The following is a 13,956-nucleotide window of genomic DNA, read 5'->3' as shown; positions in this document are numbered from 1 at the left end:
ACTTAACCTCTTAAACACAAGGGCTATTTTAGGGGTTTTTGTCTAAATTTAGCCTACCAAAATTCACATGCAGATTTGTAAATGCAAAAATTTGGTATCATTTTAAAGAAAACCCTTTAAATTTTCATTAAAAAAAACTGTTGAAAGTGGTTAGGTCATTGCATGTGGAAAGAAGTAAATGTGTACCTTGCAGCAGGATGGATTTCTGTAATAGACTCATCTAGAATGTTTCTGCCAGGATTCTGACCAGAAGCAGAGAATCAGAGCACATCACACCAGTCCAGGTCTTTACACTGGCTTCCAGTTACATTTAGAATAATTTTAAAGTATTATTACTTGTCTATAAATCACTAAATGATCCAGGAACTTTTCAGATATATTCACTGAACACAAACCTAACAGATCACTCAGATCATTAAGATCAAGTAAATTAGAAATCCAAAGAGCAGATCGCAGTTCAGCTATTATGCTAACAGTAGGCGCATACAAATCAAGGTTTAAAACACGTTGATTGGTCACACTTTTTATTATTATCTTTTTTAATTAATTTAAATTCTTTGAATTACCATTGTGAGTGAAATGTGCTATAGACCACCACATACCATTGGTTTCTATTGTATTTATAAAAATGTATCATAGTCAGTACAGGACCAGTTATCCACCACTTTGTTTCATTCGGTGTATAACTAAAAAAATACAAAAAGCAATAGGCTCCATTAAACTTCAATTTAAAGAATATTTGGATGCTGTTACATAACAAGCAAACAGAATCTCCATTAAAAATACAGAGAATTTCTGTTTAAAATGTTTGAAGATACAGAAGTGACAAGATAGTTTTATTCACAAAGTGACAGTTGATTCAGATGGACATTATTACTGCTTTTATGTACAGTACACACATTCTAAAAATAATATATATAAAAATATACACTCCGACGAGGACAAAACAACTTATTGATGCTGTACAACATTGATAGTCAACTCTCTTATCTGACACACGCATTCATGGAGCTAACAAGTTGATGATCTTAATCAGATGTATTAAATATGGAAGACATAATGTGCAGAGCAAGTTCAGAACTGCTGTTTGAGATTCAAAATAAACATTAGCATTTATCCACTGTGCATCTTCTAGCTGGACTCTGAATCACACACTTGGTTGTAGTACTTCTGCAGCATCTCCAGCTGTGCTGCGCGGATCAGCACGTGAGGCCGAACTGAGGCCAGCATCTTACATGCTTCCTCTGGACTCCAACAGTGTAGCTGTGAAAAGAAATTGAGGTTTAACACAGAGCTGTATCCACATAGATTATCAAGCTGAAGAAACGTTCATAGAACTACCTGCATTTTGATGTGTTCACACTGCAGGATCTGGAAGCAATTTCAGTTATAGGAAGTCTTTTTGGGGGAACTAAAGTAATTTCTATTTCAGAGCAGGGACAAATCCAGCACAACAGGAACTATCAGCAATGCAAATGTATTCTGATTGGGCAAGACACAGCAGAAATTTAATCTAGTGGCGTTAATGCTGCCTTCTTTGAACCTAAGATTACAAGGTTGCCTAGCTAGTTAGTCTCTTAGCTAGGGCTGGGCGATTATTTGAAGGTGATTTTAATGCACATTTTCTTTTGTCAGTAAAGCCTGTTTTAGTAAACCTCTAGAACAGGGGTAGGGAACCTATGGCTCGGGAGCCACATGTGGCTCTTTGACCAAAAATATGCAGCTCTCCAGCTCTCTCTCTATAATAACATTTCAAAATTTCGAAATCAGTTTCCAATTAAAAACACATTTACAATTCCCTTTATATTGTATTTTCTGCAGCAAAATCAATAAGAACTCGGCTTACAATAACGTTTCAACCAATGTGCATATGTGGTGCTGTGGTTTAACTTGAATCGGGACAACAAAAAAGGGCAAGTTATATTACTTACATTTCTGAGGTGCATTTCTATGGTAACTTACATTTCTATGGTAACCTTATGCACGTAAAATTAAACATTCATGAGTGGCGAAGCCAAAAAGAAAAAAAGATGTAAATCGTCCTCTCTTTATACATTGTGATGAGTCATATTTGTTTATTTTTGAATTGTGCATGGACATAAATAAAGGTTTTGTTTATAAATAAATAAAGGTTTTGTTATATACACACACCCCATATGGCTTTTAAAAAAAATGCATTTGATAAAAAAAATCTGAAATGGCTCTTTGCTGAAAAAAAGGTTCCTGACCGCTGCTCTAGAATGTGCTTTCAGAGCTGCTGTTTACGGAAAAGCTATGCAAAAATCAGTTTCAGGCGCAAACTGATTTAATCAGACAATAATGACATTGATGTTTGCGTAGCTTCACAATAGACCCTTTCCACATTTCTGGGTTTCTCAGAAGCAGAAGTCATCATGGTTGGGAAAACTTAAGAGTGCATTGAATGGGACAGTATAAATTTTTTTACAAACTTATTTGCTCAAATAATAAAAGAAAAACTCTACGATGGTGTTATAAAGACTGACGACGGCAGCCAGATGAGAGAATAACGTCAAATTTGCTGTCCTGTCCCATAGACGCTGCATTAGAAACGCCTCACATAATTCATTTCTTGTAATTTGAAGCAAAGATGATATACTATGTACATAAATCTATATAAAAATGTTTTTTTTTTAATCAAAATATTACAAACTTTCAAGGACATAAGATGCTGATGACCCTTAAAAGTGTTATAACAGTCCTATGAAAATGATCCACAAACTACGGCTCTGTGTACTAAATGCTGCATGTGAAATTACCACATATACTACCATGTTTTTACTCACTTCAGTTGAGTGTTTGAAAAAAACCCTTCTGCGAGATGATTCTATGTGGTGATTGTTAGTCTTGCTCAATTAATGAAGGCAGTTAAATTATCTGGGTTGTTGCTAAAACGAATACAGCTTCGGCTGGAAGTTAATGAGAATTATTTATTTTTTATTAAATTACGCATTAAATTGTGTTTTATTAACATCTACCCCTACCTCAAACCTAAACCTACCTCTCACAGTAACCTAAAAATAGTCATTGTTGTTGCACTGTGTCGGAAATGGTTAAAATTGGTCCCCCTAAACATTGAAGACTTTGTTTCAGGCTAGTTTTAACTAGATTTGAAAAACTATCACTCTCTTGAGTCTTATAAGAATCTTTCCTTTGTAAATACACTATACACATGCCTTTGTACACAACGCAATTGCAATGTCAAGAAAAAATTAAATCAAAATTCTATTGATATTTTGATTTACAAGAGGTTGCTGAACAACACAGGTGTCAAACTCAGTTCCTGGAGGGCCGCAGCTCTGCACAGTTCAGCTCCCACCCTAATTCAACACACCTGATCAAACTAATTGAGTCCTTCAGGCTTGTTTGAAACCTACAGGTAAGTAATTCGGAGCAGGGCTGGAAATAAACAGGGTTTAAAACTAAACCCTTAAGGAACTTGAGTTTGACACCCCTGCTGTACAATAACAACGTAACTTTCTTGTTAGTCTTAATATAGTGAAGCCAATTTGCCAAAATTAAATGCTTGTGGTTTAGCCCTGCTCACCACTTCACACATGTAGTATGCAAATAATAAATGCAAATCTACAAACGATAAAGAGCAAGGCACTGTGCAACATTCTTTGCATTGCTTTCACTCTGATCCCAACATCAGGTTCTTCGTTGGCATTTTTTTGTTTGTTTTTTACATTTCTAATATTGCTTAACCTGTTACCACCGATTTTTGATATAAGTTTTAATTTGTTTTTAACTAAACCACAGCAGTGTCCATTATCAAATGAATAGCATTGAATTGATGTAGACACCAAATATATAGTCCATGCAGAAGTTTACATGTGTGGATGCACAGGTATTTTTTAAAATCTTCCATTTTTAAACCTGAAAAAAATGGAAGGAAATCATACTCATGGGCATTTATTTTTGTCTCTGAGAATACTCAATTCTCTATGCATATTTAAACTGTGTGTTCTGATGAGAGGGTCAAAACAGGATAGAAAATAGCCTGTTAGTTTTATATTAAGATGTTTCTGATGTAAAAACCTTGATAACTAGACCTCAGAAAACAATTTAAGAAAGGCAGTTAATGACTCCTTTAAAAATAATACAGTGCTCAGCATATATGCGTACACCCCTCACAAATCTATCCTTTAAATTCATATTTTTAATAGAAAGCTATACAATATTATATTTGTGCATATACATTAGATTAGTCAGTACTGAAGCCAAATCTGGAGCTTATCTAACATAATAATAAAAAAATATATAAAAATAAAAAATAAAAATAACGTACGATAACGGTCCATATACTAGTACAGCCAAATTTATACAGTATGTTAGAGAAAAATATTAAATATACATTTAAAAAAAAAAAAATCAATAGAAGCAAAAGATTTTAAAATTTAGTTGAAGTTTTGTAGGTTGTAATTTATTTTTTCAATATTTTGCTTGAATTTATTTGCATTTGTTTAGTGACTAAAATCTAATTTTAATAAATATATCTGTTTAATAAATCTGTTTTGTTCAAATGCACCACAATACATTGCTTATATTCACTGAGAAATGGAGAAAAATATTCATTTTTAAAATGGGGTGTACTTAATTATGCTGAGCAATGTACGACTCTCATGGGAATTTGTTTGGTTTAATAATAAAAAAAAGAGAAGTCCTTTTATATTCTGCATCTGTGTGCTTCATAGAGAAGTCATCAGCATCTCTTTAAAGAATTTCCTCTCCAAAAATTTCCCTTCAACAACTTATGTGACTACAGATTATGAGAACAGTGTTACAAACATAAAATGACACCAACCATTTTCATTGGTTACCTATGACACAAATATGATGCTTTTGCTATTGTTCATGACATATAGAGACTCATACGCACCCTGATGAGGTATGCAGCTGCAATAGTTGCACTGCGTGAGCGGCCAGCCTTACAGTGAATATAGACGCTGCTGCCCTGTTCTCTGTGTCTCAAGGCAAAATCCACACCCTTGTGGATGTGCTCAAGACTGGGAACACCTATCAGGTCCACAGTGTCCAGTCTGATCTGCTCAACGCCAACAGACTGCCATTCCTGTTATATCATAATATATATATTTTGTGTATTACATTATTTCACACAAATGTATTGACTAAAATGTTTCAAATAAATGAAAATACAAAAGATAACACTTTACAATAAGGCCTCATTAGTAAGCTGTTAACTAAAGTTCAATTCATCTTTATTTATAAAGTGCTTTTACAATGTAGATTGTGTCAAAGCAGCTTAACAAAGAAGTTCTAGTAAACTGAAACTGCGTCAGTCCAGTTTTCAGAGTTGAAGTTCAGTTCAGTGTCGTTTCAATTTTACTATAATTTCATTCATAGTAGAAAAATATGTAACTGAAATGTAACAGTTATTAGGTCAATTACATAAAAGTTACAACTCTGACTTTAATGAGTTATTACATTTACATTTAGTCATTTGGCAGACAATTTTGACATTAAGTGACATAAACATTAATAAGTGCTCATTAAACATTAACCAAGAAATTAACTAACATCACCTTAGATTAATAAATGATTTCATAGGGAGTTGTTTATTTCTAACAAATGGAGCATTGTTGTATAGTAAAGTGTTAACAAACTATAGTGTGTGTGTGTATATATATATATATATATATATATATATATATATATATATATATATATATATATATATATATAGCATTGTAAAAGTTTAAACAATAAATAATTATTCTCTGTATTTTAAACTGCCATAGCAACAACTGTGAATACTTGACTGTAGGGTACAACTGAGAGAGTTGGCAGAGATACTTACCTCAGCTGAATTGCAGAAATACTTTGTCTCATATTCTTCATTCATGGTAATTACTCCTCTTACTTTTTCATTTTGGACCAACTAATCAAAAAAGAAAGCGACATTAATTGAAACCAACAGCACTGGGAAGGGATGATATTGTACATTATAAATGTTGTACTAGGACCATTTTAATTGGGAAATCCTCATCCAAAATATCACTTATTACCTCCTCTGTCATTGACCTGAATGGAAGAGCACCGAGAATGACAGTCGCGTCCACGCGATTAAACCACTGCCTGTAGGAAATCTTTTCCATGACAACATTGTAAGCGAGAGTGGGATAGAATAAAACTCTCGCTAAAACACTCGACATGGTTCCTCGTGTAAACCAAGGTGTAAACGAAGTACAAACGTGTCACTCACTGAAGTTTCATTGTCGCAACTCCCACACAACAACTACACATGAAAGAGAGAGGCACTGTGAGCTTTCCTTCGCGCCTGCTACAAATACTCCACATTGCCCTCTTCTGTTTTGGGGGTCAATGGCTGAATAAATTGAAATGGGAATATTTTATTGTTTTTTAGACATTACGGAACCACAAATATCCCCCAAAAATCTGCTAATTTGTGTGAAGTTACTTTAAAATTAAATGCCCTTTATTCATTTATTAATACTTTATTATTTTTAAATAGAGATTGTATTTAAACCAAGTTATATAATAGTATATATTTTTTCCTTCCAACATTTCTCCCGTGCGGCCACTTGAAAAGCTGTTGAGATGCCACAATTGAGAAACATTGATATGATGAGAGAGAACTGCCATCATGTGGAATTATGGAGTTATGTGAATGAACATGATTCGTGTCATTCTGCAGTTTGTCATGCTTTTATGTGTTTATGACTGAATAATAATGATTACCTCATTATTCAAAAGTACTACATTGCAAAATGAATCTGTATTATGTATATTTGAAATATTCTATTTACACGTAGTAATATATGACAATAGTATGTAAATCTCACTCAGTAATGCTGTTAGCGTGCGTAATTGTTTTTTTAAGTATTGTTTAGTATTGTAAATTCATTATATTGCGCATTATATACAATATCAGCACAACTGCAAAAACACTCAGTTGTTAACCAGTCTGACAGATACACACATTTGATGTTTATCTCTACCACACAAGCGGACCTCTTGGGCTTTTATCGACTTCAACGACCACGTGAGAGAGTCGCTCATCTATTTCTTTGAAAAGAGGGGGGGGTGTTCTGACCAATTTCTTTTTACTTATGTATTATGTATATGAATGGTAATCTATCGTGAAAGATGAATAAAATAGACACAACATTGCGCCTATCCACACTCTGACGCTAAAACATCATATTCGCGTAAAACATTTGGACAAAGGCTCCACCCAACTCCCCTTTTAATAAATGTGATGGTGCATGCAGGAAAGACAGCCATTTTGCACCGTCCCTCTTCCACCCAGAAAGTAGGTTGTCGTGGGAAGACGTAATCAGAGAAAACTACTAACTCACAAATCCCACCACACAATCATTCCCCCGTGTCAGCACAATATACCTACTCAGTTTCCTCCGTTTGAAAAAGGAGGCATCGAGGGTAAGTGTTCATTGTTCGTGACTGTAGCCGCGCGAGCTAACTGGTGGTTGTTTACGGTCGCTAGCACGCGCTAACATGCGTCATTATGTAAGACCAGATCGACCACCGCGCGCCCACAGGGCTCATTTCGCTTTTAGACACGGTTTGATCAGTAGTGCATGCACCATTGCTTCAAAAGTTATCGAGCTTGTGTAAGTTTTGCGCGCTGCTCGAGCTCCTCTGCTAAATTTAGCATAATCCAGAAGTGTACCTACGACACAAACACATCTAAAACACGCCGGTGATGAGCAGAACTCAGGCATTTCCTTCATGGTTTCCACATGCGGTCTTTGAATCGCGTGTAATGTTATATCACTGCGATGGCTTTGGGAATGAACAAAATTACGTTAGAGGTCCCGTTGAAAAACGCATGGTCACACCTCCCCCTACTAAATTTATATGGATGTAATGTTACTAAATGCGTTATCGGGCACGCTAGCAATGTTACCTTTTTAACACAGCGACCATGTAACTTGGAGTTTCCCATTTTAAAAAGCTCTGTATGCAAGTAACTTGCAGCTGTGTGGCATATCGATTAAAAGGAAGCATCGATCCCAGCAAAAGTTAGTGTAGCGACTCTGGAGTCTGCTGCAAATAGAAGCGCCTCTTCCTGATACAGATTTTCGAGCTAATAAAATATACACAGCTCGTTGCTACTTAAGATATTATCACACTCGTTGTCTATGTTTGTATCTAATGTATTTTAAATGCTAAAATTGCTGGTTGTTTTCACTAAATGTGTGTAGTTCTACACAGTGAGGGACGTTAGTTTGTGGCCCTCTGCTCGAGGCCTGTTGATCAGAAAGCTGCTTCTGTCACGCGAGTTCTCACCACCATTTGATAAGAGCTTTGTAATGGACGACTGTCTTCTAACTTGTAAGCTAAAATCATTTATCTAGGAATACTGCTGGAACCTTTCTGAGAGCAACTCGAGGAATTCAAAAGGAAGCATTCTTGTGACAATTGTAGGAATTGTGCTGAATACATGATTATTAAATGTGCTGTTTCCTAAGTTCCTCATTCTAGCAAACCTTCAGTTTGCTAAAGAAATATTGAGTTATGTCTAGAATTGAAGCCTTTTAGGTAAAAGCTTTTCAGGACTAAAGCAACAGGCTGCTAACGCGCTGTTATGAATGAGACCGCTTTCTACAAGAGCTAAAAGGTCCATTTGACCTCATGTGATTACCTGTAATGGCATCTATAGTGCATTTGTCAAGCCAGGTCACCTTTATTTCTATAGCGCTTTATTCAATGCACATTTATTACCAAAGCAGCCTTACAGAGGTAATACAAAGTTTCATCAATGTGAAGCAAGTTCAGTACATGCAGTTCCTAGCATTTGATTTCACTATATATCTAATGCTGTTGTGTTCGGTTATTGAACTTGTTTTTTTTTTTTACCTAGCAGACATGGTTAGGTGTTAGTGATATTCTATTCTTATCCATAAATGTCATAATGAATGTAAAGCATGTCTGATTTCATGCAAAAATATAGTGATGTATTTTGTACTGTTGCGTTAACCATCATTACATAAGGCCAGTTGTAACTGACCTGTTATGGCCTTTATCTGACGTTGACAGGATGTGCAGCATTGACACTCTTTTGAGATCTATCTGTCTTAGAGGCTGTCTCAGAGCCAGTATAAATAAAACACTAAGACAGCAAACTAGCTGCTGTGTCTTTGTCAGCATTGTAATGGAGGTAAAGGACAGCAAGTCCAAAGATACTGGGAATCAGCACAGATGTTCATTGACAAAATGCCAGTCTAACCATAAGGCTGTTTTGTTTCTGCAGGTTAACGGGAGCAACGTTTTAGAAAAGCAAGGCCACAGAGAGGGTGAGTGGTTCTCACTTTTGTGTTGGGATACATTACAATGGACTGTTTGTTAATTGAGACATCATAATGTTATGGGGGAATGTGGGAAAGGTAGGTATTCATATTCCAGATGACTGGTGCTCGGAAGAACTGGATTTAATGCGAGTCATTAGAGAGAGCACAAACATGAGGTGTCAAAGAAGTGACTTTCAGCATTTATGAAGTCTGGTCTGCTGAGATCTTCAATGTGTAAAACAAAACCCTATTCTGATTTGATCAATTTAGTGGTCTATGATAATAATAGGGTAGTCTGTGTCTCTTCTACAACAATGCTGTCTGATTTTTGGATGTTGTGCTGCAAGCATTTATATAATTAGTGTCAGTCCATGTCAGCTTACAATAACACATTATTCATGCATGTGAAGGTCCAATGTCATTTACGAATTTCTGCCTTAATTTCTGTCGATTTCTAGTGCATTGTTAGAGAGCTGCATGAGGAAAAATAGCATGAAATGAACTCTCTGTTCCTTAGTCTTTAGTGCTCAGAAGTGAAGTCAAACTGTTTCCTTGGTTACTTAGTGCGCACACTCACACACACACTGGTGTGTTGGTGCTGCTATGGTGGGCTGTTCTTAGCAGTTAGATTTTTGTCCTGCGTGGCAACACCTCTATTATCTGCAACTGCAGGCTGGCTTTAAGATGCTCCAAGATACACTGAGCTCATATTTGAGTGTGTATTTCCATAAATACTGAGTTTTCATTCGACTGGAGGGTCAAGATTGCGACTGGAGGCATGAGTTTGTGAGCGCTGAGCGCAACGTCAAGGGGCTTGTGTCTCCATTACAGGGGGAAGGGATGTGTGTCAGAGTGCAGGCTCTTTAAAGGAGCCATCAATCATATATGGCTTTACCTTTAAGAGACTCACGAGAAGACTGAAATACTTGTACTGAGACACCAAAAGTCTTCAGTTTCGTTTTGTGCTTAACATACTAATGCTTTGAGGCAGAAAGCTCTTTAACTGTGACTTCTGTCAGATTTGGCCGTATGAAGTTCATGTCTGACAGTTGCTGCAGCATGGCAGCTGTTTAATCGTGACAACGCTCTCCGTGAAGGAGTAACCACATGGAGGTCAGCAGCACCTGTCAGGAACATTCCTGTTTGTACTCCTGCTAATGTGGCTAATGAATGCCATTAAATCCCCAGATAATTCTACATTTAAACCTCTCTAATATCTGGAAATATTGTTGTTAATCTCAACTTTTTAAATATAGTCTAGAATAGGGCTGGGCGATATGACAAATTTTATATCACAATGCATGTTATCTCTTTTTCTGATACCGATAATTAATAATAAATGTAAAGGATTATTTCTTTTTAACATTTTAAACTTAGAAATATACATGTGATCATATTTCTCACTTTATTTACTTCAGGAAAAATGTTTGATTTAAAATGTAGAAATTTAAAATTAATATGAATGAGATTTAAAACGCTTTTCAAAAACAAGTGATTACAGGTCCAACTCAAAAATATGAAATATTGCTAAATAAAATACAAAATGTGAATCATTCAGTATTTTCAAGATTGTTACTTTCTCCTGTGCCATCATTCACATTTTTGTCTGAACTCCCATAATGCCATGTATTTTTGCACTCGTATTCATTATGATAGTTTTACCATAACCAATGTATTTTAAGACACCATGATATAAACTATAGAGCATAATATGAAACAATAGACTTTTTGTCTTGACGATATGTCATCATGTTGCACAGCCCTAGTGTAGAATGTATTTCTTAATCACTTGCATGTCTTTTGTAATAAGTGTTGCTTACACATTAGCTCGTAATATTTGGTCTGTTTCATTAGTTTTGTTTTCTGTTATTATGGTGACATCAGAGACTAACTTGATTTTTTTATCATATCTTTGAGCAGGAGTTTATTATGTGAAAGGGCTGCTGGTGGTCATTTGGCTGTGAGGACAGTTTTCTCCAGTTTGGCTATGAAATGGGTGATTCTGCTTGGGGCTGAATGAGGCTCACTGTAAGAGTCCAAAGCAGTTCAGAAAGAAAACAGGAAATGACCACAAAGCACTCTGTCCTTCCATATGGTGAAGTGTTTAATAGGGCCATGTCATGAAAAAGCGAATTATGCTTGATCTTTTAAAATAAAGCTACCAAAATTCCCTTCTCTGTGGAAAAATGATGTCTTACTGAGACTAAGCTTGAGACATAACTCGATGCACACCTTAATCAGATAGTTCTCCCAAAATTACTTTGATTTGGGGCCACTCATGTTGTTCCATCAGGCTAGTGTTGATGTTTAAAACATAGATGAACATATGTAGTTTTTTTTCTCCAAAGATTAGCTATCGAATGTCCATACAACCAAAACTTTGACACACCAAAAGTTTTTGTGAGCTGAGTGGTTTAATCCAATCTTCTGATCCAATCTTCTTGATTTTGGCTTAGAGAAATATTCATAACCCCTTCTCTAACACTAACTTATTGTAACAAATTTTATAATATGCATAATATCACAAGTTTCAGATGTGAACTCAAAATGTTTGGGTTACAGTTAAGGGCTTAAACTCTTCAAATGCGTTTTGAAATCATAATGAATTTCATTTGTTTGTATGTGCATTTCACTCTGCTAAAAAAAGATAGGTTTTATTAAAGAATTTTTTTATTATTATTAACAGTGGTGGTAAAAATGATCGGAACACTCGGCGGATCTAAAAATATTGACCTTTCATCCCTTATGATTTCATGACATATTATTTTTATCCAATTTTAACTAATATTTGGCATGACCAACTTTTCTAGCAATGGTGCCAATATATTTGTATTTGCCACGGAATTTCATCTGTCCATTTTTATTTTAGTTACTATCAGTAAAACATGGTTATTTTACTATCAGTATAATTAAAGTTGAGTTGCATTTAAAAAGTCTAAAAAATATTTGTAATATGTATTCAAAACACCGTTGTGATAGTTTTTATATCAGTTTTTAACCAAGTGCGTTCAATTTTTGTTTTTCTATAAATTATATTATTCGGCACAAAATAGTAATAACTGAGCTTGTAAAACTTCCAGGATGTGCTTGTAGTTTTTAGGTTAGCAGAATTATGCATGGTTAATGCTCTAATTGATGATTTAATACCTGATTGATTTCTCTAAGCTGCTTTGGATCTTGGCAAAGATGCTTTTTGTATTTTTTTTTAAGCTGCCGTGAGATCTAATGCCCTGCACATCACAGAAATCAAATATGTGATCAGTGCAGTGTTATTTGATTAACAACTCCATTAGAATATTCTAGGTGCTATTTTTTACACTTTGCCTACTCTGGTTCCAACAGAACTGTAGACATTTTATTTTCTGTTGTGAAGTAACCCTCTGTTTTGGACTGTGAGTGAGCTGCGTGTGTAGGTCAGTGGTTTATGACCCTTGGCATTCTGAACGGCTGGCATGGGGTGCTGCTCTGAGCGGGATGTTGTAGTAATAGAAGTTGTTATATTTGTAGCTGTACAAAGAGAAGCAGGATGGTTGTGGTGTCCCATTCTAAGTGACTGAGGGGTGGTTTAACATCCTCTCTCATAAGTCACGTGTGTATGTGTGTTTTCAGCTGCTAGGTTGTTCCAGATGCTTCAGTATTAGTCCATTTGTCCACAGTGCTGTCTGTCTGTGCCAGTGTTCGAGATTGCGTTTGTTGTTAGAGGAACTGTGCTGACCATATGCTCTGCCCCCGCACCTTTCACCCCAAAGACCTATAGGGCAGTGTGCCTTACATAGACAGTCCATGAATAAACCTCAAAGTCACTCTGCAGTCATTAAAACATGGCATGGCCTGTGGTCTGTGATCGGAGCAGGGTCTCTTAGGGTCAGAAGCCACATCACAGCTGCATGGCATGTAGATAAATTATTGATGCCCTGTGTTGGGAAGCAGCAAACCAAAAGTTGCAGTGCTCCGAGCTGTTGTTTTGTAAGGATACAAAACAACAGCTCGGAGCACTGCAACTTTTTGGCTTGGAACAAAAAAATTGTGTAGCTTTTCTGGTGTGAAGGTTTTGTTTTTGTACTCAGTGCAACATTCTGTGTTTATTGTGCTTACTGTTGTTATAAGCATTAAACCTTTACTGCAGAATATAAGGAAACCTCTGGGTCTTTCCTTTGTTGAAATAGTTTTTTTTTTTAAATTGCTGTTCTGAAAGGCTTTTTTTTATCCACTGAAAATTTCCCACTCTGCCAAAATTTTGTCTTTTGCCAAGCGAATAAAATCTTGTGCATCTGTTTTGTGTGACGTGACACGCCATGTGAAAGACGCCCAGTAAAACCTTAATGGCCAGCAACACACATCTGAAATGTTTCAACTTCAAATGGTCTATAATTTATTGGCCTATTTATCATTTAAAAGCAAGACTGCCGCAAATATATTGTGAATAACTACATTTAAAAAAATTAGTTCTTTAAAAAATGCCCACAGAAAATAGAGGCGCATCATGGTATCAGAACGAGGTTCTCAACCTAACTGTAATCCTAAAACGTCTAAAGTGTAAAATAACTGGACTGGTCTAAGGAAATTGATACTCTAAATTAATCCATCTTTTTTCCATCTTTTTTTATTTATTAACCTTATTCTGCAATGTGGAAGTGCGCTA

General features: G+C 35.7%; 2 protein-coding genes across 12 annotated transcripts in view; one reads left to right on the top strand and one right to left on the bottom strand.

Moving 5' to 3' along the window:
* Positions 1 to 807: 807 nt before the first annotated feature.
* On the bottom strand, positions 808 to 6,311 carry ptpmt1 (protein tyrosine phosphatase mitochondrial 1). Its single transcript, XM_056462873.1, has 4 exons — positions 6,048 to 6,311; positions 5,840 to 5,920; positions 4,901 to 5,092; positions 808 to 1,263 (listed from the first exon to the last, which is right to left on the bottom strand). Exons 1-4 carry the CDS (start codon positions 6,192 to 6,194, stop codon positions 1,132 to 1,134), a joined length of 552 nt encoding a protein of 183 aa, XP_056318848.1. The 5' UTR covers positions 6,195 to 6,311; the 3' UTR covers positions 808 to 1,131.
* Positions 6,312 to 7,279: 968 nt separating this feature from the next.
* Positions 7,280 to 13,956, top strand: part of celf1 (cugbp, Elav-like family member 1) — a 38,793-nt gene continuing 32,116 nt past the window's right edge. For 10 of the 11 annotated variants that reach the window (XM_056461839.1, XM_056461833.1, XM_056461831.1 and 7 more), the window contains exons 1-2: positions 7,281 to 7,443; positions 9,278 to 9,320. The gene's annotated coding sequence lies outside the window, so the exon portion shown is untranslated. Of the gene's footprint in view, positions 7,444 to 9,277; positions 9,321 to 13,956 lie in introns of all 11 variants that reach the window. The other variant, XM_056461840.1, reaches the window with a different exon arrangement.

This window comes from Danio aesculapii, chromosome 7 (genome assembly GCF_903798145.1).
Source record: "Danio aesculapii chromosome 7, fDanAes4.1, whole genome shotgun sequence".
Lineage (NCBI taxonomy): Eukaryota > Metazoa > Chordata > Actinopteri > Cypriniformes > Danionidae > Danio > Danio aesculapii.
Note: the sequence above shows the minus strand (reverse complement) of the source record. Positions and strands in the feature narration are given on the sequence as shown.